General features: G+C 43.8%; 1 protein-coding gene across 1 annotated transcript in view; it reads right to left on the bottom strand.

Annotated features, from left to right (window-relative positions):
* Positions 1-26879, bottom strand: part of LOC138852502 (SH3 domain-containing kinase-binding protein 1-like) — a 623965-nt gene that overhangs the window by 531861 nt on the left and 65225 nt on the right. Inside the window, exon 2 of the mRNA XM_070083743.1 lies at positions 26339-26493. Coding sequence (XP_069939844.1) covers positions 26339-26493 — 155 coding nt within the window. The remainder of the gene's footprint in view (positions 1-26338; positions 26494-26879) is intronic.

Here is a 26879-nt window from a genome sequence, read left to right as displayed (position 1 = left end):
TAAATGTTTGTTTGGTTCAGGTATTGAATTGTATGCTGAAGGAAGGGAAATTGGGAACGTCACAGAGGACGGGTGTGGTCGTGCTTGTAAAGAAAAAAAGCGAGGGGAGAACACTGAGCACGTACAGGGCCATATCTTTAATGTGTACAGATTATAAGATTTTTGCGAAGATTTTAGGGAACAGGATGAAGAAGGTAATAGGTGGTATGGTGCACAAGGGTCAGTTGGGAATTCCGGGTCGTAGTATGAGGGATGGCCATAGTCGTATTAGGGATTTTTTGCAGGGTTGTAAGAGTGGTGGAATTTTGGGCATTGATTGGGAGAATGCTTATGACGGTGTGAATAGAGAGTACATGGTTGACACTTTAAGGCTTATGGGTTTTGGGGAGGGAATAGTAAAATGGGTGAAGACCTTGTATGCAGAAGCTACGATTCAGGTGCAAATTAATGGTAGGTTGGGTAGCGTGTTGAAAATGGAGAAAGGTTTGAGACAAGGGTGTCCTATGTCTCAAATTCTGTTTGCATGTATGCAACACCCGTTTTATGGAATGGTTGAGGAAGCAACAACGTTACAGGAGGAGGGTAAGGGGTTCACAGAGGTAGTTGGTTATGTAGATGACACAACAATACTGATCTATGATGTCGAAGGTTTGCGAAAGGTGGAGAGAGTAATGAGGTTTTTTGGAGAGGCGTCAGGCATGCGTGTCAACAGAGCTAAATCGAAATTATTAGAGATAGGAGATTGGGTGGGGGGTAGAATGGGGGTGGAGTTTGGATGGGATGTGACTGAACAGCTGAAAATTTGTGGGATTATCTATATGGCAGATGAGCAAGAGGCTAGACGGAGGAATTCGGAATTAGTGGGAGAGAAAGTTGTACAACGGATTAGGAATCTAAGAGCGAAGGATGTTACTCTAATGCAAAGGGCAATAATAATAAATTCTTTGGTTTATAGTAAGGTGTGGAACGTGGCAGTGGTGTATCCTTTACGGGAACAGGAGATAAAGGAGATACAGAGAAGGGTGCTTCGTTATATATGGGGTTTTGGACGAGCATGGCTAAGTAAAGAGGTGGTTATGACGAATGTGCGCCGAGGGGGAGTAGGGCTTTTGATGCTAGGGCCGAGGGTTAAGGCAATGTATGTTAAACAAAAGTACGTAAGGGAGGGGGGGGTAAAAGGGGTGAGGGTTGGGCGGGTGATGAGGGATGTACGTCGTTGGTGGGGAGGAAAGGACTTGATGGAATGTGAGAATATGCTAAGGGTCATGTTAGTAATAGGTGAGGTAAAAAAGCTCAAGGTGGGAAGGTTGGTAGAGATGAGTAGGAAACCAGAAGTGATGCAAGGGGTGGCGGTATACCCTTTGTATGATTGGGGTACGATTTGGCATGATTTCCAGAAACTTAAATTAATGCCGAGGGTAAGGGAGTTAGTTTATAGGTTTGTAATGGGGATTTTAGCGTCAAAGCAGGCTTTGTGTGTGATGGGTTTGGTAAAGGAGGCGAAATGCGAACATTGTGAGGAATCGGAAACAGCTTTTCATGCCGTATATTTTTGTAGAGAGTTGGGGCAGGTAAGGGTGTGGCTGGCTAGAGTTTTCAAGTTAATGGGTGGGGGCAATGTAGAGCTCCTGCGTGCCCTAACTTTAGAGGTAAGAGGGGTGTCTGAGGTTGTAAAAAGAGCCATTCTGTACATTGTGACAGATTTCTTGTTTTATTCCTGGGGCTTGAAGGAAAAAGGAGGGGGGATTAGGGTAAGGGCAATTGCGGCAGGAATTTATCGCACAGTATGCAGAAATAAACTCATTTATGGTAACAGGTGGGCGACTGCGTTCCCGGAGGCATATAGAAATATAACGGTAAGGGGACTCAGTAATTTGGCTACTTAAGTACTAAGGGACCATTTTCCTTGTCTAGAGCGAGTTATGACCATAATGAAGGATATGTAATTGTGGTAGGATTGTCATGAGAGTTGTATGGGAGGGGATGACATGTCAGATGTGGTGAAACTGGAGAGTTTTCTTGTGTGTGAATGTTTTAGTTTTACCATGTGTTGAAAGACAAGAGGTCATTGATGATCATAGTTTTAATAAGGTAAATGATCTTTGTCAGTGAGACAACTACAAGAAGGAACACTCAAAGCATTGTTAACACAATGATAATAATGTGCTATGTAACATGAGTGTGTATATTTGTTATTTTAATAGTGTTTAGTTTCTCTGTGGTAAGGTGTGGAAATGGCTATTTTGTCACCTTTATTATATTGTAATTTTATTATATTGTAATTATGTCCTTGTGTATAACGTTTAATATACAATACTAATGAGAGTGTAACGCATTGGATTATATGAGAATGTCTTTGTTTATAAAGTTTCATATATAATGTAAATAAGTGTGACATTCTTTGGATTATATTGTCTTTTGTGTTATAAGAGACTGGCTGTAGTTTATGGATATAATAAACGCACCTGTATGTTCAGGTGTGGGCTGGTTTTAGTTACATGTATGTTGTGTGTGCTGGTTGGGCATTTTGGAGGGGGAATCAAGCATTTATAGTTGAGTGTGTGCTGGGATAAGGAATGTGGAGTTTTGTTTTTATTATTTAATGGATAATGTTTCTTTGTTTATGTAATCTAAATATAGCACAAATGTATGTTGTGTATTGTGTTTTTTAAATAAAATAAAAAAAAAAAAAATCAATTTGTCAAAAGTTAAAATCTCTCATTATCACAACATTTTCATATCTAGATGCCTTATGAATTTCGTCCCATAACAGCTTACTGCACTCCCTACCAAGGTTTGGGGGCCTATAAATCACACCCAAAATTAATTTGTCACGACCCTCGAGAAACTGTAGCCAAACAGATTTTGTGTTCGATGTTTCTAATCTTATATCATGTCTAAGACAACAATTTAAATTTTCTCTGACATACATCACCACTCCACCACCCTTCCTGTTGACCCTATCAGTGTGGAATAGTTTATAACCCTGTATGTTGCATTCAGAAGGCATTTCTCTATCTTTCAGGTTGAACCAGGTCTCTGTTATACCAATAATGTCTATATTACCTACACTTGCAAGTAATCTTAGCTAATCTATCTTATTTCTTAGACTCCTACTATTTGTATAGTAAACCTTAAGGGAGCTAGTCACTCATTGCCCTCCACTATCTCTGTTTGTTGATCAATTGATTTGCCATTACTAGCAACTTTATTTTGAATATTGTCTTTTAAACATATCCCTGAGGTATCCCCGTAATAACTGCTGTTTTTAACCCTAATGCTGCAGTCTGATTGTTTCCCACAAACACCCATACCTCTATAATCTATCAGTTTAAATTCCTAGACAAGTCATCAATTACCCTCTCAATTGAATTGGCTAATGCAATCACTCCATCCCCAGAGAGATGAACCCCATCCCTTGCATACATATCACGTTTGCCAAAGAATAGGTCCCAGTTATCAATGAATGTGATTGCAAGTTCCTTGCAGTACCTGTCTAGCCAGCAATTTATACCAATTGCCCTAGACATCCATTCATTGCCCACTCCCTTTCTAGGCAAGATGCTACATATGACTGGGATCCCTTCCTTAGACCTAACTACTTCTATGACTAACCTGTACTATCCAGCAGCTCCTCTCTCCTGGTAAGCCCTGTGCCTGCCTCATATTTGAATTAGTTTGTTGAAGAATGAGACATGCATCATTTGGGAATCTTTATTGAAGAAACATTTCTCTAGGCAGTGGCTTCTTCAGTCCAATACAAAGAATGGTGGAAAAAATAGGAGTAGTTTGAGGTAATCAGTCCCTCAGGGTGGAATTAATGTACTCAGTCCGTCAATCTTGAAGACAGTACAGCATATACTCTGTGGAGAAATTTTCTCCAGGAGGGGGGTATCAGCCCCTTTCAGCCCTGAGGGGCCCGACCCTCTCAGAAAGGGCAATGGCTTCTTGCTTCTGCATCAACACTTTGATTCTAGATGCAGTACTAGCGTGTGTCATAGACACGCCACGTCTTTGCAAATAGTGTAGTTTAACGAGAGACAATCGATCTCTTACCTTAGCAGGACAATTAAGGAAAATCCTGCTCCCACTATGTTGCCATGTCAAAGATGTACATTGACGTCTGTGCCCAGATAGCAGGAATCCAGCATTCTGCATTGCTTCACGGTGGAAGTTTGGCAAGCAGGGGACATATGCTTTGTTGGCACTTCTTTTGTGTGTCGGGAAGTAGGGCGTAGGGCAGTGGCGTCTTCAGATTACTTTAAACCCAGCTAGGTGAAACATTAGCACCAGGATAACGAACAAAGAACACTGATCTGCACGTTTTGTGCATAAAAGAATCTCAATGGACACAGCAGAATAATTACAGAGAAGTGTGATCGGCTTCTTTAATAATATGACTGTGAGCAATAGACAAATCTTGATGAACAGTGTGTAAACAGCGAGTGTTGAGAATTTCCTGACAGAGTGGGAGACAGTGCGACATTCTTCAAAGAACACGTCTGCTTCAATCAAGACAGCGGATATCCAGGTGTATTTACGGGTCAGCTACAAATACCCAGGTACGTCTGATAAACATGATATTGGTTAGGTTGGCTGCGCAGCAGATATCTAATTCATGTCTTATTTGATGGTACCATACCCGGTGACCCATGGGATTCTGAGCCCAAACCAGTATGTATAATTTCACCAATCAGTTTCTGAGATATGCTGAATAACACCCCCTAGGGGTAATTATAATTATCCCTTACAGCTCCGTGGTTGTAGAACAACTGTTTCACGCCAAAGGTACCTACTGGTAGAAGCTGCGGTAGGCAGAGACAGCAACAAAGCTAAGTATCCTCACTGTTGATACCTAGTTTAGTATTTGTTCTACAAGTTTATTTTAACTCTAATTTGGTGAGATTAATGATACCATATAAACTCATAGTGGATTATATACTGCAGTCAGGCGAGTTGAAGCAGGAGAAGGCAGAGTCACAGTGGAAGTATCCACTAGTGTAAGGAGGTCATGCCCATCGATTGAACAAGCCTTGAAGAATTCCTTGTTCTTATTCTTCTCATTTCTTACACATCGTCTGCAAACAGCAGACAAAGGCATATCATTGACGTATATTAAGAAAACTTACGGGCCCAGTACCAATTCCTGAGGCACCTCACAGGTTTCTCTTACCCATTCTAATATTTCTACCCTTACTGTCACTGTCTTCTGTCCTTGAGATACTCATTAATCTCTTTGAGTGCTCATAACACCCTTGCTTGCTTTAATGTTTTCTGAAATGCAAGAAAATGCAGTCAATCCATCCTTGTTTCTATTGCTTAATTTTCGTTATTCTGTCATAGGACTTCCCTTGTACATAGTTCGTAATAGGCTCACTTCTGCCCTTTCTCTCAGTACCCATGGGGGGTATGCTGTCAAGTCATATAGTTTTTGTAGTAGGATCTGCAAGTATTCTTCAATGTCTGGATGCTGTTCAGCTGTACCTGATTTGTTCTAGCAACTGTGTTTATGGGTAATACTCCAATCTTCTCAGGAAATACTTACTTGAAACTTTGGCTCACTTCTTCGCATATCTCTTCGTCATTTCCTGTAGGTTCTACGTCATGAAGGTTAGGGAAGTCTTATGACTTGATCTTCACTTGTTGTCTACCTCATTATATGGCTGTAGAGTGATTTCGGTTATGATTTTTGTCTCTGATGCTGTTATTCTCAAACCAGCAGTCACCTTCTCTCTGTTTCCAGAAATATTCGTTTCTAGCTCTTCTTGATTCTTTGGTTTCTACAATCCTCCTCTTGTTTTGTGCTTTTTCCATGCTCTTTCATCCCTGACTTTAATCTTCCTACACTGTGTTAACCCATGTGTCCTCTCTGGTTGCTCCATTTCTTGACAGCATGAATCTTACTGAGGCTTCCTGGCATATTATTTTAAGTTTCTTCATCATATCATGAACTGACTGCCCCTCCATTACTCTTTCAAACTATACTCAGTAAGAAGCCTATTGTTCTCTCGTAGTTTCTTCTCCTATAGCCTAATTATACATTATTCTGTATTTCCCTCCATTCTATTTCCTCTTCTAAGAGGAAATAGAATGGAGGGAAACACAGAATATGGTCACTGGCTCTTAGTGATTCTCTGTAGTTAATTTAGTTAATCAGTCCCTCAGGTTAAACAATAGATCTAGTGTAATTAATTCATCATCTGTTCGTATCCCCAAAGGGGAACTTTTAGGTGCTTCCCTATTTTTTTCATCCTCTTTTTTCATTTTGTTCTGCTCAAACTCGAATACGCCTCATCCAATAAGCTTCATTTTTTCAGTGCTTGTGTATGGTATCGAGGACCAGACTCTAAGAATAATGGGTATTCCAGTATCCTGGAATAACTTAAACAACTTCCAAAACCCTCAGCAGCATAGCTTCAAACATTAAAAAAAAAGATGCCTCCTGATTCGAAGACAGCAGGAAGTGAAATTCAGGAGGGTAGGTGCAGATTTGACTATTTTGAGTGTAAAATTGTGTGAAATTTTGATTCTTGTTTAATCACCACCATCAAAGTGTATGTGTCTTTTCAATGGCCTCAACATTTAATGACTGATGCATCTTATGGTCAAGATAGTACCCACTCCGTTTAGTTTGTGTGGGAAAATCCATCAATGGAATCAATGAAATTTTTATCAAATTGGACAATCTCAAAAAAATCTTACAGAACTGTAAAGAATTTTAAAACTAATACAAATGAAAAAAAAAGAAAAAAAAATATTTCATGTTTGCATTTTCATAGTATTAATCAATTTCCTGAGTTGAGCAAACCCTTAAATACTGCACGGTGTGATGCCAGAACCGTCCATCTGTTAGCTACAGTTTTTTTTCCCATCTAAGGTTGCAATTTATAACTTCAGAACGCCTTATCCAATCAGCTTCGAATTTCAAACCCTGGTAAACTATTGCCAGGTAAACTATCGTAGAGCAAATGACATGTGCAGCTGCTCACTGCTCAGTTTTATGCAGACCATTCCCGAAATTGATTGTAATAATATTGCTTTAAAGTTCGTCTTGCGATCTGCTTAATAATTACGGGTATCGTCGAGTAAATACTAATACAGCAGGGTCCCAACTAGCGACGTTAATGCCTTCCACAAAAATAATCGTAAGTCTTTTGTTCGGTACCCGGAAACTATCTACCCATAAGAAACGATACAAAATTAATTAATGCCAAGCCATAATATTCCGTATCTAATTTTAATTTTTATCCAGAGAATTTTTAATCCATAGTTTTACATTTTATACTGTTTCATTATATGTACTTGCAAATACAGGGAGGGAGTGGATGCATGTGAGGGTAACTGGTTTGTGAGAGTGGATACACGTGAGGGTAACTGGTTTGTGAGAGAGTGGATGCATGTGAGGGGTGGCTGGTTTGTGAGAGGGTGGATGCATGTGAGGGGTGGCTGGTTTGTGAGAGGGTGGATGCATGTGAGGGTAACTGGTTTGTGAGAGAGTGGATGCATGTGAGGGGTGGCTGGTTTGTGAGAGGGTGGATGCATGTGGGGGTGACTGGTTTGTGAGAGAGTGGATGCATGTGAGGGTAACTGATTTGTGAGAGAGTGGATGCATGTGAGGTAACTGGTTTGTGAGAGAGTGGATGCATGTGAGGGTAACTGGTTTGTGAGAGTGGATGCATGTGAGGGGTGACTGGTTTGTGAGAAAGTGGATGCATGTGAGGGTGACTGGTTTGGGTGTAGATGGGTGTGAGGGTTGGTGTGGGTGAGTAATGTGGGTGTGAGGGGTGAGTAATGTGGGTGTGAGGGTGAGTAATATGGGAGTGTGGGTAATATGCGAGTGTGGGTGAGTAATATGGGAGTGAGGTGTGGGTGTGAGGGGTGAGTAATATGGATGTGTGGTGTGGGTGAGGGTGAGTAATGTGGGTGTGGTGTGGGTGAGTAATGTGGGTGTGTGTGGCGTGGGTGAGTAATGTGAGAGTGAGGGTAATATGAGTGTTAGAGTGTGGTATGGGTGTGAGGGTGAGTAATGTGGGTGTGAGGGTGAGTAATATGGGAGTGTGAGTAATATGGGAGTGTGGGTAATATGGGAGTGTGGGTGAGTAATATGGGAGTGAGGTGTGGGTGTGAGGGGTGAGTAATATGGGTGTGTGGTGTGGGTGAGGGTGAGTAATGTGGGTGTGGTGTGGGTGAGTAATGTGGGTGGGTGTGGTGTGGGTGAGTAATGTGGGTGGGTGTGGTGTGGGCGAGTAATGTGGATGTGTGTGGCGTGGGTGAGTAATGTGAGAGTGAGGGTGAGTAATATGAGTGTTAGAGTATGGTATGGGTGTGAGGGTGAGTAATGTGGGTATGTGTGGTGTGGGTGGGGGTGAGTAATATTGGTGTGAGGGTGTGAGTGAATGTGAGGATGAGTAATGTGGGTATGTGTGGTGTGAGTGAGTAATGTGGGTGTGGGGGAGTAATATGGGTGTGAGTAATGTGGGTGTGGGGGTGAGTAACATGGGTGTGAGTAATGTGGGTATGGGGGTGAGTAATATGGGTATGAGGGAGTTATGTGGGCGTGGGTGAGTAATGTGGGTGTGCTAGTGAGTAATGTGGGTATGCGGGTGAGTAATGTGGGTGTGAGAGGGACAGTGTTGTGTCAATGTTTTACTGGTGGGGGTTCAGAGCCACTATCGTACGTGTCCAAGACGCAGCTAGCAGTCGGCGGCGGCGGCGGCGGCGGCGGCAGCAGCAGCGGCAGCAGCAGCAGCAGCAGCAGCAGCAGCAGCAGCAGCAGCAGCAGCAGCAGCAGCAGCAGCAGCAGCAGCAGCAGCAGCAGCAGCAGCAGCAGCAGCAGCAGCAGCAGCAGCAGCAGCAGCAGCAGCAGCAGCAGCAGCAGCAGCAGCAGCAGCAGCAGCAGCAGCAGCAGCAGCAGCAGCAGCAGCAGCAGCAGCAGCAGCAGCAGCAGCAGCAGCAGCAGCAGCAGCAGCAGCAGCAGCAGCAGCAGCAGCAGCAGCAGCAGCAGCAGCAGCAGCAGCAGCAGCAGCAGCAGCAGCAGCAGCACACTTAGTCAAGGGGTTCTTCCAGGCACCAGCTTCAACACAAACCACCCACCAGTCCTCCCTGCAAACGCTGACGTATTAACTCTACGTAAATATTATATCTTCAGATCTGATAGCATGAATGTAAATCTATCACTCACTGTGATAACATGAACGTAGATATAAGTACGTTTCTGGAGCAACTTGCAATGTGAACAGACTGACTGATGTTGTGGTAGCCAGGCTTAGGCTTGGTTACGTATGCTTCTGGCACTTTGGCAAATACACAGATGATAATCAAACTTGAGGAATATACAGAGAGACAGTATAATAACGTATGTGATAAGTCAAAAATTTTTATTAATGAAAATAAGATACTAGACATAATCAGCAAATTTTCTAAATTTGTTTGCAACAATTAATTTTAGATATAAAACCTGATGCACTCCTTATAACCCTTTTGGGGCCTAGTTCCTAGGCCTTTTGTATATCCGTAAGCTCTTGCATTACCCTCCACAGTAAGAATATGAGGTGCACAATAAACTAGCCACTTTAACGGCAAACTCTAAATCAGTGAACTGATATAGCCTTACCCCCATCAGGCTCAGGCACCAGGTCAAGCTTTTTGTTTCTGTATAGATTACTGGGAGAGTAATGAAATTCCCACTTCCAACAGTTTTGTCTACCATTAAATACCAGAAATTTTAAATTCGTTAGGGATCACAACATATTCCTCGACCACCGGTACACTAGTTTAGCATCGAGATACGAGAAATATGTTGCAGTGTCTAACAAATTTGGAATTTCTTGTATTAACAGTAAAGGCTAACTGTTGGCAGTAGTAATTTTATTTACTTTCCCATGATTTAAATAGAAGAAGTGAACCTGATCCAGTTTCTGCACTACGGCTGAAAACCAAGGTGACGAACTTGTTTCAATCACCTCATTTTTTAAAACAGCCTGATATTCCTCTCGGATTACTTGCTTGGCGCTTTGCGGTAATCTCCGCTGATAGGTCGGGACAGGTATGTATATGATCTTTCGAAATAATAGGTTCAATTTCTCTAATTAAACCTCAATCACTCTCTTTAGTGGAAAATAACCAGGGAAAAGATTTTGCCACTGGCCATATCAAGCAGTACATCAAAATAATTTAAATCTCTGGCCATGGTGCAAACATGGGATACAACCCCACGTCTTCACAGTAACAACAGCAGATTTCTTGCCCTAGTACCACTATTTCATGTACAGTCATCGTAGATTCTTTTATTTTTTTACTACTCTACTTTCACTTATAGATTTAGCAGAAACCTCTTTAATAAGTGAAACCTGACTCCTAGTATCAATGAATGCAACTGGCTATCTTCTATTTACTATTAATTCTCTGGGAGACCGGCCCACGCATAAAGTCAAGAAGGCAGTTTTTCTTCGTATCTGGCGCTGCTCTATCGTGAGAAACTAAAAAAAAAAAATACCTTATATATGTCCCTTATTTGCACATCCCAGCACACGATATATTTATCCCAGGTGGGCACTTCAGTAGCCAGTTTAATGGCGGATGCGCGACACGGTTCCTTTGGTACCAAGTTAATTAACATACTTAATATGTGGGAAGATCACTTGGCCCTGTAACTGACGATACAGACACATTACACTTTTCAAATTTTCGCTTACTACCGCTGCAGAGTGTACCAAGTCACTGTCATTACAGCTTCCCTCTGACACCAAGCAGGTAAGGACTCAATTAACTTGGCACTCCATTAAAAATGACTGCTGCAAAGAGTACGTAACCTTTATTCGGCGCATGTACACACCCTCATTTACAGGCTATCTCCCCCAACCAGTGAACCAGGGACTAAGGGTTGACGATGGGGCCCCATCGTTCAACCAGTACTCAGGTTCCAGCCAATGAGAAGATGGTTTTGGCAATCGCAGAGGTGATGTGGGTACCACTCACCTGTCTGCCCTTGTCATTCCCATTCTAGAGCTGGTTGAAGCACGGTCTGCTCTCTAGTGGCTTCTATTCTGCCTTGCTTACTGTGGAGTGCACTAATACCTATTGTTGTACATAGTGTATATAGTGTACATACTTCTGTTCTAAATTGGTGAAGAATAATATAAGTCAAAAGTTTTTCTGCTGTATTTATTTTGCTCCCTTTACACCCAGGATAACAGGCCTTTGGGACTCCTGGGTTGTAATTGGGTAGCCTGTTCGAGAGCTGGAGCTGGACTTAGGGCACGGGTTGAGCCTAGGGTGACGCTGGAAGCAGTAACATTGTGTAGCTTGCTGTCTGGCATTGCATTAGCTTTGCCAACGCTTTATAAACTTTGCGTGTCAATTGCCTTGCTATTGTATGATCGTTCAACAGCTCGCTACTAGCTTGTTCGGTGTGCTCGCTTCACTACGGTCAATCTTGTTTGAAGATTTTGCAGTCAGCTTTGCTATTGTGTATCCACCTTGTAAGCGTATGCGTATTCTGCAATCGTACTATGCATAGCTAAGCGTGTTCTGCAAATAACGTGTTACGTTGGGGTATTCTGCAATCGTACTGTGCACAGCAAATAACTTATACTACATTGGGCCACTTGCCTTGATTCCTCCTCTTCCCCTCCTCCCCATCCTTTTCCAGTTATTTCCATCCTTCCTTATCCTTCTTCCTTCCCATCTTACGACAGCTCTCGTCGTCCTCGATCCGATCCGACTACATTGGGGTATGCCACTAGACGAGCCAGACGTCTGGTGTCAGCGTATACTTTATTTAACTTGCCTAAATTTTCCCTACAGCGTTGTTGGCAAATTGCTCGTTCCATTGGCATTGATTATGAACGCACTCTCACAGCTGCGCAACTGCGTTCACTGATCACCGACAAACTTCGGGAAGAGGAGATGGCACATCAGACTCCTCCCTCTACGGGAGCCAGGAATAAAACTTCGATGTTCTCGCAGGAGGAAGATGATACAACAATGGAGCAAAATCGCCAGTCTAGTGCAGCAGGGTTGTCTCAAGGTGAATCAACGGCGTTGGCACTTGAGCTGGTGAAAATCAATCTTGAGCAGACTAGGGAGCAGAGGGCATTTGCCAAGGAAGAGTTTGATAGGGAAAAAGAAAGAAGGCAGTTTTTGCATCTTGTAAATGACTTTAGTTTACAGAAAGCAGTACAGCTTGTTCCCCGCTTCAATGAGGCCGAACCAGAACAATTTTTCGAAGCTTTTGAAAATCAGGCTCGAGCCTTGAGGTAGCCAGAACAGCATTGGGCATCGTTGGTTCACACAGCATTGTTTGGTAAGGCACAGGAATTTACGTAAGTGTTAAATGACACTGATTTTTCCGATTATAAAGTGGTGAAGGCCACAGTTTTGAGAGCATATACATGTATCCCAACTAAGTATAGGAAAAACTTCAAGTTAGGCAAACGACAGCTTGGTCAATCCCTGGTTGATTTTGTGCGACAGCAGACTAATAATTTTTACCAGCTGGTATAAAGCAAGTGGTGTTTTTACCTTCGATGATCTTGTGCAGCTTATTTTGGTTGACAGCCTGCTGGAGTCTGTGGGACCAGAGGTTTGAGTTTTTCTGCAGGATCGTGACTTAACCACTGCATTGGAGGCAGCTAGGTTGGCTAATACCTTTGAAATTAACCGCTCCTTGCCAATTTATTTTACGAGGAAAACTGGCCAGGGCCTCGTAGATCAAGTGAACAGACCCAGATCAAGCCTTCCTATTCCAAGGTTGCAGGATTGCCAGATATCCCTGTTTCCATGCCCGAGGGACTGTCCTTCCGGGAGGAACAACGAAAGGACCCTTCTTTGAATTTCGCTTTTCAGGCAGCCATGGGTAAATCCTTTTCGGATCATTCGGTTAAGTATAAGCTTAAAAACGACTATTTGATCTGCACTGAGACTGGTAAGGAGATAGAGGGCCGGCAACTGTCAGACAGGTTAGTAGTTCCAACAAAGTTTAGACCTCAAATACTGAATATAGCTCATAATAATTCATTAGGAGGTCACTTAGGAATTACTAAAACATTACATAGAATCACAAAAGAATTTTATTGGCCAAAATTAAAGCAGGATGTGAAGAATCGTATCCGGTGCTCCAGAGAATGTCAGCAAGTAGGGAAACCTGGACATTATATTAAACCTGCGCCTCTCCACCCCATACCTGCTGATGGAGAACCATTTGCAGAATTAATCATAGACTGTAGGTCCATTACCTAGGTCAAAGTTGGGAAATCAGTATTTATTTACCATTATGGATAGAGTAACTAGATACCCTGAAGCAATTCCCATGCGCAGTATTAATACTAAAGCTATTCTCAAAGCTTTAACCAGATTTATTTCTTGTTTTGGCATTCCTAAAACTATTCAAAGTGATCAAGGTACTAACTTCACTGCCAAAGCATTTACGGAAGCATTAACTAGGTTAGGGATAATCCACAACTTATCCACTGCCTATCATCCTCAGTCCCAAGGCGCCTTGGAAAGATTCCATCAGACATTAAAAACCATGATGAGAACTTTTTGCATGCATTTTCCTACAGACTGGGATGAATCACTACCTTTGTTGCTGTTTTCAATAAGAGAAACGGTGCAGGAGTCTACTGGGTATAGTCCATTTGAGCTGATCTTTGGGCACAATGTACGAGGTCCTCTTCAGGTGCTCAAAGAAGGATGGATGGGAGAAGACGTTAGCTCAACACTCTACAACCCATCTTCAAGGTTGCAGGTGGCACGTCAGTTAGCCAAGGCTAACCTGAAGGCAGCTCAAAATAAGATGAAACAGAGGTATGACAGAAATGCACAATTCCGCTCCTTCCATCCAGGAGACAAGGTGTTGGTGCAGGAACCTATACCTGGCCACACCTTGAAAGCTAGATTTACGGGACCTATGCAAATTGTAAGTAAATTATCTGATGTAAATTATGTGGTAGCTCCCCTTGATAAGACCTCAAAAACTAAAACTTACCACATTAATCAATTAAAATCTTTCCATACACCAGATAAAGTCCCAGTAATGACTCTGTCTTCTACCTCTGAGGACGACTCTGACTCTTTGCACTCTATTTCTGAAATTAATATCAAACTTCCAAACTCTGTCCTCCTCAAAGACCCTAGCCCTTTAATGGCGGGGCTATCTGAAACTCAAGCAACAAGTTTAACTGCGCTTCTACAGTCATACCCTGATATTTTTTCGGATGTGCCGAAAAAAACGTACGTTAGGTTATCATGATGTAGATGTGGGAAACTCTAAACCTATTAAACTCTCCCCCTACAGAGCTAATCCTGAAAAGCAGAAGCTACTTCAGCAGGAGGTAGAATTTCTGTTAGAGCATGGTTTAGTGGAGGAGGAGTCTAGTCCATGGGCTTCACCGTGCATCCTTGTTAAAAAAACTGATGGAGGTTTTCGTATGTGTACAGACTACCGTAAGGTAAATGAGGTCACAATCACAGATGCTTACCCTCTTCCTCGTCTGGATGACGTAATCGACTTTGTGGGTAAGGCTACTTTTGTGTCCAAGTTAGATCTCCTTAAAGGTTACTATCAGGTACCTTTGACGGATAAGGCGAAGGAAATCTCTGCCTTCATAATTCCAGGAGGTCATTATCAATATACAGTTACCCCCTTCGGAATGAAAAACTCCCCCTCTTCATTCCAGAAACTTATCCATCAGGCTATTAAAGGACTTGAAGGCACGGCAGCGTACCTGGATGATATTGTTGTGGTGTCTGATACTTGGGATCAACACCTATTTAGACTTAAGGCTCTCTTCCTTTGGCCAGGCCACTGTTACTTTTCTAGGCCATGAATTAGGTAGTGGTAAAGTTGCTCCTAAATTTGCTAGAGTTCTTGCCATTAAAGATTATCCAGTTCCACATGATAGGAAATCTCTTCAATGTTTCCTAGGCATGATAGGATTTTACAGAAGATTCTGTAAGAATTTCTCAGATATTGTAGCCCCTCTTACCTCTCTTACCAGTCACAAAGTTCCCTTTAATTGGACCTCAGAGTGTCAAGGTGCTTTTGATAAAGCAAAAAGATTGTGTACTGCACCCATTCTTTTGTCTCCAGACTTCTCCAAACCTTTCTCATTACAGGTTGATGCTTGTGAGTATGGGGTTGGGGCAGTACTACTGCAAAAGGGGGACGAGGAGTTGCAGCCTGTAGCCTTCTTCTCTGCCAAGTTCCAGCCGCATCAGAGGGCTTACTCTACCACTGGAAAAAGAAGCCCTTGCACTGGTACTGGCTTTGGAGCACTTTGATGTTTATGTAGGCCAGACTTCGCAGGTGGTCACTGTCTACAGTGATCACAACCCTCTAGTATATCTCCAGGCCATGAAGAACCACAATACGAGGCTCATGAGATGGAGTCTACGACTGCAACCCTACTCTTTCAGAATATTATGTATTGCCGGCAAAGAAAATATGTTGGCAGAATCTTTATCTAGAGTCTAACAATGTTACTATATATTATAATTATATATTAGGTTAGGATGTGTTAGGTTACCTGTGGTAACCCCTTCCAAGCTCTTTTTTTTTATCGCCTGGTGTGGGGGGGGGGGGGTTTAGTGAGGGGATGCGGGCTACCGTCCGCCCGTGTCTGGGACCTATGTTAGCCTCTGAGTTTAGGGTTTGGCTTTTTGTCACGAGAAAAGTTGAGCTCTAAGAGTTGGATGGTTGAGAGGAAAGGCGGTCCCATTGTTTTGTGCCATGGCGGCACGGTTACCATTGGGAGGTGGGAGCCTAATCTTGAGCCCTCTCAGGGTGGGGGTGTGGCATGCAAAGAGAACGTAACCTTTATTCAGCGCATGTACACACCCTCATTTACAGGCTATCTCCCCCAACCAGCGAACCAGGGACTAAGGGTTGACGATGGGGCCCCATCGTTCAACCAGTACCCACGTTCCAGCCAATGAGAAGATGGTTTTGGCAATCACAGAGGTGATGTGGGTACCACTCACCTGTCTGCCCTTGTCATTCCCATTCTAGAGCTGGTTGAAGCACGATCTGCTCTCTAGTGGCCTCTATTCTGCCTTGCTTACTGTGGAGTGCACTAATACCTATTGTTGTACATAGTGTATATAGTGTACATACTTCTGTTCTAAATTGGTGAAGGATAATATAAGTCAAGTTTTTCTGCTGTTTATTTTGCTCCCTTTACACCCAGGATAACAGGCCTTTGGGACTCCTGGGTTGTAATAGTTCAGACGTTCTGGCCTGTGAGGCAACTTCTCAGTGCGCATCCAGATCTGGCTGCTGAAGGCTTCTCAAGATTCCCCTGATTGCATTCTGAGGCTATTTATATATTCATGTATTGTCGTGAGTTTGAATTTGAATATATTTGAAATCCCTTCTTTACATGTTTCTCATTTATACACATTCTCGAAGCATAGCAAGAGGTTTATATCCACACTTTCATCACATGAGGCTCTGGCAAGAAAGAGTATTTTCTTTTTTTCGCTTACAATCCACAGTTCTTGTTTTATCGTTCTTAGCCAAAGCTCTATTAGTCTGTTCCTTTGAAATGGATTTTTAGAGATAAAGCGAGATTTAAAAGTTGTGTAAAGGCTAGGAGAGAAAGTAATATACGGAGTATGGTAAGGAAGGTATGTCGTACCTTCGGTAATTTCTAGGATGGGACGATTAGGAGAATGGTGGGTAGAAGGTACGGCGTTAGAAGGAACTTTATTTTGACTATGTAGCAAGTTGGTAATTACTGTTGATCCCGTGACCTGGAAGAGGGTAGGTGTGGAAAAAAAAGCTTGTAGGTGAAGTCTGTAATGTGGTTAGAAGAGGAATTGGTGAATCTAACGCTCGGTTCCTCTGTGATGACTTGGTTTATTTATCATTAGTTAGTTCCCTGGTTTATTACAGTTTCAACAGATACTTTCAACTCTTCCATGGTCGTACCTGTGCTACCACCTTCACCTTTCTTAACCTTTCCCTCACCTATTAACATACTCCTCAAATTATAACCGGGTTCCATCTTACACACTAATCCACAGCTGACTGTGCACTTATAAATTTAACTGGAAAAAATAAAGAATTCATAAATTAATTGATGTGTTTAACATCCTACAAAAGAGCACTTACAAGCATTAAAATACTTCCTTATCTTGACATGTGGGTTTCTCGAATTCTTGGCACATTTTAATAACAATTTATTATATCTAATAATTTACTCTACATATTTTACATGTTTCTTGATCAACAATTCCACCGATACTGGCACCACTATTGACAACCCTCCTATCACCACCACTACCGCTACCACCACTATCACCACTACTGCTACCATCACCACTACTGCTACCACCACTATCACCACTACTGCTACCGTCACTACAACTACTGCTACCATCACCACTACTGCTACCATCACCACCACTACTGCTACCACCACCACCACTTCTGCTACCGTCACTACAACTACTGCTGCCATCACCACTACTGCTACCATCACCACCACTACTGCTAACATCACCACTACTGCTACCACTACTATCACCACTACTGCTACCATCACCACTATTGCTACCACCACCACCACTACTGCTACCACCACCACCACCACTACTGCTACCGTCACTATAACTACTGCTACCATCACCACTACTGCTACCATCGCCACCACTACTGCTAACATCACCACTACTGCTACCACCACTACTGCTACCATCACCACCACTACTGCTAACATCACCACTACTGCTACCACCACTATCACCACTACTGCTACCATCACCACCACTACTGCTAACATCACCACTACTGCTACCACCACTATCACCACTACTGCTACCATCACCACCACTACTGCTAACATCACCACTACTGCTACCACTACTATCACCACTACTGCTACCATCACCACTATTGCTACCACCACCACCACTACTGCTACCACCACCACCACCACTACTGCTACCGTCACTATAACTACTGCTACCATCACCACTACTGCTACCATCGCCACCACTACTGCTAACATCACCACTACTGCTACCACCACTACTGCTACCATCACCACTACTGCTACCATCACCACCACTACTGCTAACATCACCACTACTGCTACCACCACTACTGCTACCATCACCACCACTACTGCTAACATCACCACTACTGCTACCACCACTATCACCACTACTGCTACCACCACCACCACTACTGCTACCGTCACTATAACTACTGCTACCATCACCACTACTGCTACCATCACCACCGCTACTGCTAACATCACCACTACTGCTACCACCACTATCACCACTACTGCTACCATCACCACCACTACTGCTACCACCATCACCACCACTACTGCTACCATCACCTCCACTACTTTTACCACCACTATTGCTACCATCACCACTATCACAACTACTGCTACCACCACCATCACAACTGCTGCTACCACTACTGCTACCGCTACCACTATCACAACTACTGTTACCATCACCACTACAACTACTGCTACCACCACTACAAATACTGCTACTACCACCACTTTTGCCACCATCACCACCACTACTACCACCACCACCACTAATCCTATACCACCATCATTACCACTACTGCTACCACCACTACCATCGCCACTAATGCTGCTGCTACCACCACCACCCCCACTACTGCTACCACCATCACCATATCCACTACTGCTGCTACCACCACCACTGTTAACACCACCACCACTGCTACATCCCTACGACTCATCTGAATTTTCAACTTCTAGTTGTGGTCTCTGAAACATTCTGCCCCTATCCACTTTGTCAATTCCTCTCAGTAATGTGTATGCTGTAGCAGTTATTTAGTTGATGTGCGCCTCAGAGGATATGTTCGGTGTGATGCTCACCTCAAGAGCCTTTTCCTTGAGTGAGGTCTTCAATCTCTGAGCCCCGAGCATGTACTCCATCTTTGTCCTTCCCCAAGCTTCATAACTTTGAACTTGGTGGGGTTAAATTCCAGAAGTTATTTGTCAGACCAGGATTCCAACCTGTCCAGATCCCTCTGTAGTCTTACTGATCATCGTCCGCACGAATTCTCCGCATTAACTTCACATCGTCTGCAAACAGGGACACCTCCGAATCTATCTCTTCCGTCATATCATTCACGTACACCAGAATCAGTACCGGCCCTAGGACTGACCCTTGTGGAACCCCGCTTGACACATGCGCCCACTCTGAAACCTCTTCACGTACCATTACTCGTTGTTTCCTTCCTCTCAGGTATTCCCTGATCCATTGCAGTGCTTTTCCTATTATTCCTATCTGCTCCTCTAGCTTTTGTACCAATCTCTTGTGCAGAACTGTATCGAAAGTCTTCTTACGGTCCAAGAAAATACAGTCTACCCACCCCGCGCTCTCTCCTGACATCTGTTACCTTGTCGTAGAACTCCAGTAGATTTGTGATACACGATTTCCCATTCATGAAACCGTGCTGGTTATCGTGTATGAGCTCATTCCTTTCTAGGTGCTCCATCGGTCTTCTGATAATCTTTCCCATGACTTTATATACTATACACGTTAGTGACATTGGTCTGTAGTTTAATGTGTGTGTGTGTGTGTGTGTGTGTGTGTGTGTGTGTGTGTGTGTGTGTGTGTGTGTGTGTGTGTGTGTGTGTGTGTATGTGTGTGTGTGTGTGTGTGTGTATGTGTGTGTGTGTGTGTGTGTGTGTGTACTCACCTAATTGTGGTTGCAAGGGTCGAGACTCAGTTCCTAGTCCTGCCTCTTCACTGATTGCTACTGGGTCCTTCCCTCTCCCTGCTCCATGAGCTTCATCATACTTCGTCTTAAAACTATGTATGATTCCTGCCTCCACTACATCACTTGCCAGACTATTCCACTTCCTAACAACTCTGTGGCTGAAGAAATATTTCCTAACATTCATTTGACTCATCTGAGTGTTCAACTTCCAATTGTGACCCCTTGTTTCTGTGTCCCATCTCTGGAACATCCTGTCTCTGTCCACCTTACTTATTCCACGCAGTATTTTGCATGTCCTTATCATGTCTCCCCTGACCCCTCCTGTCCTCCAATGTCGTCAGACCGATTTCCCTCAACCTTTCTTTGTAGGACATTCCCCTTAGCTCTGGAACCAGCCTTGTTGCAAACCTTTGCACTTTCTCTAATTTCTTGATGTGCTTGACCAGGTGTGGGTTCCAAACTGGTGCTGCGTACTCCAGTATGGGCCTGACGTACACAGTGTACAGAGTCTTGAACGATTCCTTGCTGAGGTATCGGAACGCTATTCTCTGGTTTGCCAGGCGCCCATATGCTGCAGCAGTTATCTGGTTAATGTGTGCTTCCGGCGACGTGCTCGGTATTATAGTCACCCCAATATCTTTCTCCTTGAGTGAGGTTTGCAGTCTTTGGCCACCTACCCTATACTCTGGCTGCGGTCTTCCTTGCCCTTCCCCGATCTTCATGACTTTGCATTTGGCGGGGTTAAATTCTAGGAGCCAGTTGCTGGACCACACGTCCAACCTGTCCAGGTCTCTTTGTAGACCTGCCTGATCCGCATCTGATTTAATTCTCCTCATTAACTTCACATCATCTGCAAACAGGGACATTTCTGAGTCTAACCCTTTCGTCATGTCATTCACATATACCAAGAATAGCACTGGTCCCAGGATTGACCCCTGTGGGACCCTGCTCGTCACAGGCGCTCACTGTGATACCTCATCACGTACCATGACTCGCTGTTGCCTCCCTGTCAGGTATTCTCTGATCCATTGCAGTGCTCTTCCTGTTATACGTGCCTGATCCTCTAGTTTCTGCACTAATCTCATGTGAGGAACTGTGTCGAAGGCCTTCTTGCAGTCCAAGAAAATGCAATCAACCCACCCCTCTCTCTCGTGTCTTACTTCTGTAACTTTGTTGTAAATCGTGTGTGTGTGTGTGTGTGTGTGTGTGTGTGTGTGTGTGTGTGTGTGTGTGTGTGTGTGTGTGTGTGTGTGACAGGTGTGCATACATGAGACAGGTGTATGTACAGTATACATAATAGGTATGGTGAACAGAGGTGTATCATGGAAGTGTATACGCGGTGGCACAGTACTGCTACGAGGAAAACAGCCATGAGCGCATTCATTTACGACATTTTTACAGAAAATTTTTAAATCGTTGGAGTTTGATCGCTTCAAAAACAAGCAAGGTATTAGTGAATGAATTTTGATTACTACAAAAACACACAAGGTGTCCTTGGTGAAAGAAATTGTCATCATTTCTTTCAAACTGTCCTAAAATAATTGACTTACCAGATGTTATGACTACTATGGTGAGCACTCTCAGTATTAGCGTTATCAGTGGTGGGATAATCAGCAGGTAACGTCATCTTGGCTGGCAGGTGATAGAGAATACGTTATCACAATGATCCAACCACCAGCACACCTACACGTTATCACAGTGATCTCAGCCTCTTACACAACCACCAGCACACTCACACGTTATCACAGTGATCTCAGCCTCTTACACAACCACCAGCACACCCACACGTTATCACAGTGATCTCAGCCTCTTACACAACCACCAGCACACTCACACGTTATCACAGTGATCTCAGCCTCTTACACAACCACCAGCACACTCACACGTTATCACAGTGATCTCAGCCTCTTACACAACCACCAGCACACCCACACGTTATCACAGTGATCTCAGCCTCTTACACAACCACCAGCACACCCACACGTTATCACAGTGATCTCAGCCTCTTACACAACCACCAGCACACCCACACGTTATCACAGTGATCTCAGCCTCTTACACAACCACCAGCACACCCACACGTTATCACAGTGATCTCAGCCTCTTACACAACCACCAGCACACCCACACGTTATCACAGTGATCTCAGCCTCTTACACAACCACCAGCACACCCACACGTTATCACAGTGATCTCAGCCTCTTACACAACCACCAGCACATCCACACGTTATCACAGTGATCTCAGCCTCTTACACAACCACCAGCACACCCACACGTTATCACAGTGATCTCAGCCTCTTACACAACCACCAGCACACCCACACGTTATCACAGTGATCTCAGCCTCTTACACAACCACCAGCACACTCACACGTTATCACAGTGATCTCAGCCTCTTACACAACCACCAGCACACTCACACGTTATCACAGTGATCTCAGCCTCTTACACAACCACCAGCACACCCACACGTTATCACAGTGATCTCAGCCTCTTACACAACCACCAGCACACTCACACGTTATCACAGTGATCTCAGCCTCTTACACAACCACCAGCACACCCACACGTTATCACAGTGATCTCAGCCTCTTACACAACCACCAGCACACTCACACGTTATCACAGTGATCTCAGCCTCTTACACAACCACCAGCACACTCACACGTTATCACAGTGATCTCAGCCTCTTACACAACCACCAGCACACCCACACGTTATCACAGTGATCTCAGCCTCTTACACAACCACCAGCACACTCACACGTTATCACAGTGATCTCAGCCTCTTACACAACCACCAGCACATCCACACGTTATCACAGTGATCTCAGCCTCTTACACAACCACCAGCACACCCACACGTTATCACAGTGATCTCAGCCTCTTACACAACCACCAGCACACCCACACGTTATCACAGTGATCTCAGCCTCTTACACAACCACCAGCACACCCACACGTTATCATAGTGATCTCAGCCTCTTACACAACCACCAGCACACCCACACGTTATCACAGTGACCCCAGCCTCTTACACAACCACCAGCGCACCCACACGTTATCACAGTGATCCCAGCCTCTTACACAACCACCAGCGCACCCACACGTTATCACAGTGATCCCAGCCTCTTACACAACCACCAGCACACCCACACGTTATCACAGTGATCCCAGCCTCTTACACAACCACCAGCGCACCCACACGTTATCACGGTGATCTCAGCCTCTTACACAACCACCAGCGCACCCACACGTTATCACGGTGATCTCAGCCTCTTACACAACCACCAGCGCACCCACACGTTATCACGGTGATCTCAGCCTCTTACATAACCACCAGCGCACCCACACGTTATCACAGTGATCTCAGCCTCTTACACAGCCACCAGCGCACCCACACACAGCCACCAGCGCACCCACACACACCCACAAGGTATGCTCACCCACTTGTCTTTGCTAGGGTCGAGACTCGCCTCTTGACCCCGCTACCCACCTCTTATAACCACTTTAAGAGCTTCCAATTTTGTAACAATGAACTTTTATTTCGCTGACTGAAACTTCGTAGAAGTCGTCTTGATCCTCCAGCAGGTATGTATGAGTCTCTGATCCTCCAGCAGGTATGTATGAGTCTCTGATCCTCCAGCAGGTATGTATGAGTCTCTGATCCTCCAGCAGGTATGTATGAGTCTCTGATCCTCCAGCAGGTATGTATGAGTCTCTGATCCTCCAGCAGGTATGTATGAGTCTCTGATCCTCTACAGGTATGTATGAGTCTCTGATCCTCCAGCAGGTATGTACGAGTCTCTGATCCTCTACAGGTATGTATGAGTCTCTGATCCTCCAGCAGGTATGTATGAGTCTCTGATCCTCTACAGGTATGTATGAGTCTCTCATCCTCCAGCAGGTATGTATGAGTCTCTCATCCTCCACAGGTATGTATGAGTCTCTGATCCTCCAGCAGGTATGTATGAGTCTCTGATCCTCCAGCAGGTATGTATGAGTCTCTGATCCTCCAGCAGGTATGTATGAGTCTCTGATCCTCCAGCAGGTATGTATGAGTCTCTGATCCTCCAGCAGGTATGTATGTCTCTATCCTCCAGCAGGTATGTATGAATCTCTGATCCTTCAGCAGGTATGTATGAGTCTCTGATCCTCCAGCAGGTATGTATGAGTCTCTGATCCTCCAGCAGGTATGTATGAGTCTCTATCCTCCAGCAGGTATGTATGAGTCTCTGATCCTCCAGCAGGTATGTATGAGTCTCTATCCTCCAGCAGGTATGTATGAGTCTCTGATCCTCCAGCAGGTATGTACGAGTCTCTGATCCTCCAGCAGGTATGTATGAGTCTCTGATCCCCGAAGGTATGTATAAGTCTCTGATCCTCCAGCAGGTATGTATGAGTCTCTGATCCCCCAGCAGGTATGTATGAGTCTCTGATCCCCCAGCAGGTATGTATGAGTCTCTGATCCCCCAGCAGGTATGTACGAGTCTCTGATCCTCCAGCAGGTATGTACGAGTCTCTGATCCTCCAGCAGGTATGTATGAGTCTCTGATCCTCAAGCAGGTATGTATGAGTCTCTGATCCCCCAGAAGGTATGTATGAGTCTCTGATCCTCCAGAAGGTATATATGAGTCTCTGATCCTCCAGCAGGTATGTAGGAGTCTCTGATCCTCCAGCAGGTATGTATGAGTCTCTGATCCCCCAGCAGGTATGTATGAGTCTGATCCCCCAGCAGGTATGTACGAGTCTCTGATCCTCCAGCAGGTATGCATGAGTCTCTGATCCTCCAGCAGGTATGTATGAGTCTCTTATCCTCCAGCAGGTATGTATGAGTCTCTGATCCTCCAGCAGGTATGTATGAGTACCTGATCCTCCAGCAGGTATGTATGAGTCTCTGATCCCCCAGAAGGTATGAATGAGTCTGATCCTCCAGCAGGTATGTACGAGTCTCTGATCCTCCAGCAGGTATGTATGAGTCTCTGATCCTCCAGCAGGTATGTATGAGTCTCTGATCCTCCAGCAGGTATGTACGAGTCTCTGATCCTCCAGCAGGTATGTATGAGCCTCTGATCCTCCAGCAGGTATGAATGAGTCTCTGATCCTCCAGCAGGTATGTATGAGTCTCTGATCCTCCAACAGGCATGTATGAGTCTCTGATCCTCCAGTAGGTATGTATGAGTCTCTGATCTTCCAGCAGGTATGTATGAACCTCTGATCCTCCAGCAGGTATGTATGAGTCTCTGATCCTCCAGCAGGTATGTATGAGCCTCTGATCCTCCAGCAGGTATGTATGAGTCCCTGATCCTCCAGCAGGTATGTATGAGTCTCTGATCCTCTAGCATGTATGTATGAGTCTCTGATCCCCCAGAAGGTATGAGTCTCTGATTCTCCAGAAGGTATGTATGAATCTCTGATCCTCCAGAAGGCATGTATGAGTCTCTGATCCTCCAGAAGGTATGTATGAGTCTAATCCTACAGAAGGCATGTATGAGTCTCTGATCCTCCAGAAGGTATGTATGAGTCTGATCCTCCAGAAGGCATGTATGAGTCTCTGATCCTCCAGAAGGTATGTATGAGTCTGATCCTCCAGAAGGCATGTATGAGTCTCTGATCCTCCAGAAGATATGTATGAGTCTAATCCTACAGAAGGCATGTATGAGTCTCTGATCCTCCAGGAGGTATGTATGAACCTCTGAGATCTGAGTCTATAATTTAATATTATATAAACAAAGATACACTAAACCAGCAGTAGTCCACCCAGCCATCAGGCCGGTACGCCTTCTCACTAAGAGTCATGCAACGCCTCCGGAAGGAGAGCTTTGATTCGAGGAGGTAAGGGAAACCCAAATTCCTTCAGCACCATTGAGGAACAACTTCTCTTTCACCGTGAAGGAAGATGGGAGTAGAGACTTGTGGTACAGGAAAGTGTATCATACAGTGAACAATGAGCCTGGTGGTCGATGCACTATCCTCCTGAGGATGGGACCCATAAAACTGGGGTGCACACTCTCATACACATACTGTACTTACCGTTCCTTGCCTGCACGACTAAATATACCTACCGCTTCACCCAGTGTTTCATTATTTTAATGTCGGTTCATGTGATTATATATATATATATGTCGTGCCGAATAGGCAGAACTTGCGATCTTGGCTTAAATTCAACGCTCATCTTGCCATATAAGACAAGCGAAAATTTGTTTATGCAAAATTTCGCCAAAATCATTCTGAACCTAATGAAAAAAATATATTTCACTGTGTTTATTTAATATTAAATTATTGTAAACAAATCTAAAATATATTTAGTTGGGTTAGGCTAAAATAAATTGTTCTTGTTATAATAAGGTTAGGTAAGTTTTCTAAGATTCTTTTGATGCAAAATTATAAATTTTTACATTAACATTAATGAAAAATATATATCTTTAAATGTATAAGAGAAAATTTTAGAAAGGACTTAATTTTAAATGAGTTCTTTCTAATTGACCAGTTTTACATATTCGGCACGACATATATATATATATATATATATATATATATATATATATATATATATATATAAACAAAAAACAAAGTTACAACAAAGTCATAAAGACAGCAGAGCTTCCATATACCTTGACAAAGTTGTCCGGGAAGACGCCAGTAGTATCATGCAACTTGCCCTGGAACCAGCCGGTCTCCAGTCGAGTAACTTGAGTGATGATATCTCCGACGCTGAGGCGCAGCTCGTCCTCGTGTTGGGGTTCATATGCGAACACCACCTCCACTTCTATCCTCCACGTCAAGCCAAGTCACGCACCAAGAGAATAACAACAATCAGTCTTCAGAAGTACCCAGAGCGCTATGTAAGCACATCAACATTATTAACAAATGTAATTACCTGAAAACGTTTCAATCAAGTTGTAAATGAAGCAAGATATATATATATATATATATATATATATATATATATATATATATATATATATATATATATATATATATATATATATATATTTTTTTTTTTTTTTTTTTAAACAAGTCGGCCGTCTCCCACCGAGGCAGGGTGACCCAAAAAAGAAAGAAAATCCCCAAAAAGAAAATACTTTCATCATCATTCAACACTTTCACCACACTCGCACATTATCACTGTTTTTGCAGAGGTGCTCAGAATAC

The sequence above is a fragment of the Cherax quadricarinatus genome, chromosome 10 (genome assembly GCF_038502225.1).
Source record: "Cherax quadricarinatus isolate ZL_2023a chromosome 10, ASM3850222v1, whole genome shotgun sequence".
Taxonomy (NCBI): domain Eukaryota; kingdom Metazoa; phylum Arthropoda; class Malacostraca; order Decapoda; family Parastacidae; genus Cherax; species Cherax quadricarinatus.
Note: the sequence above shows the minus strand (reverse complement) of the source record. Positions and strands in the feature narration are given on the sequence as shown.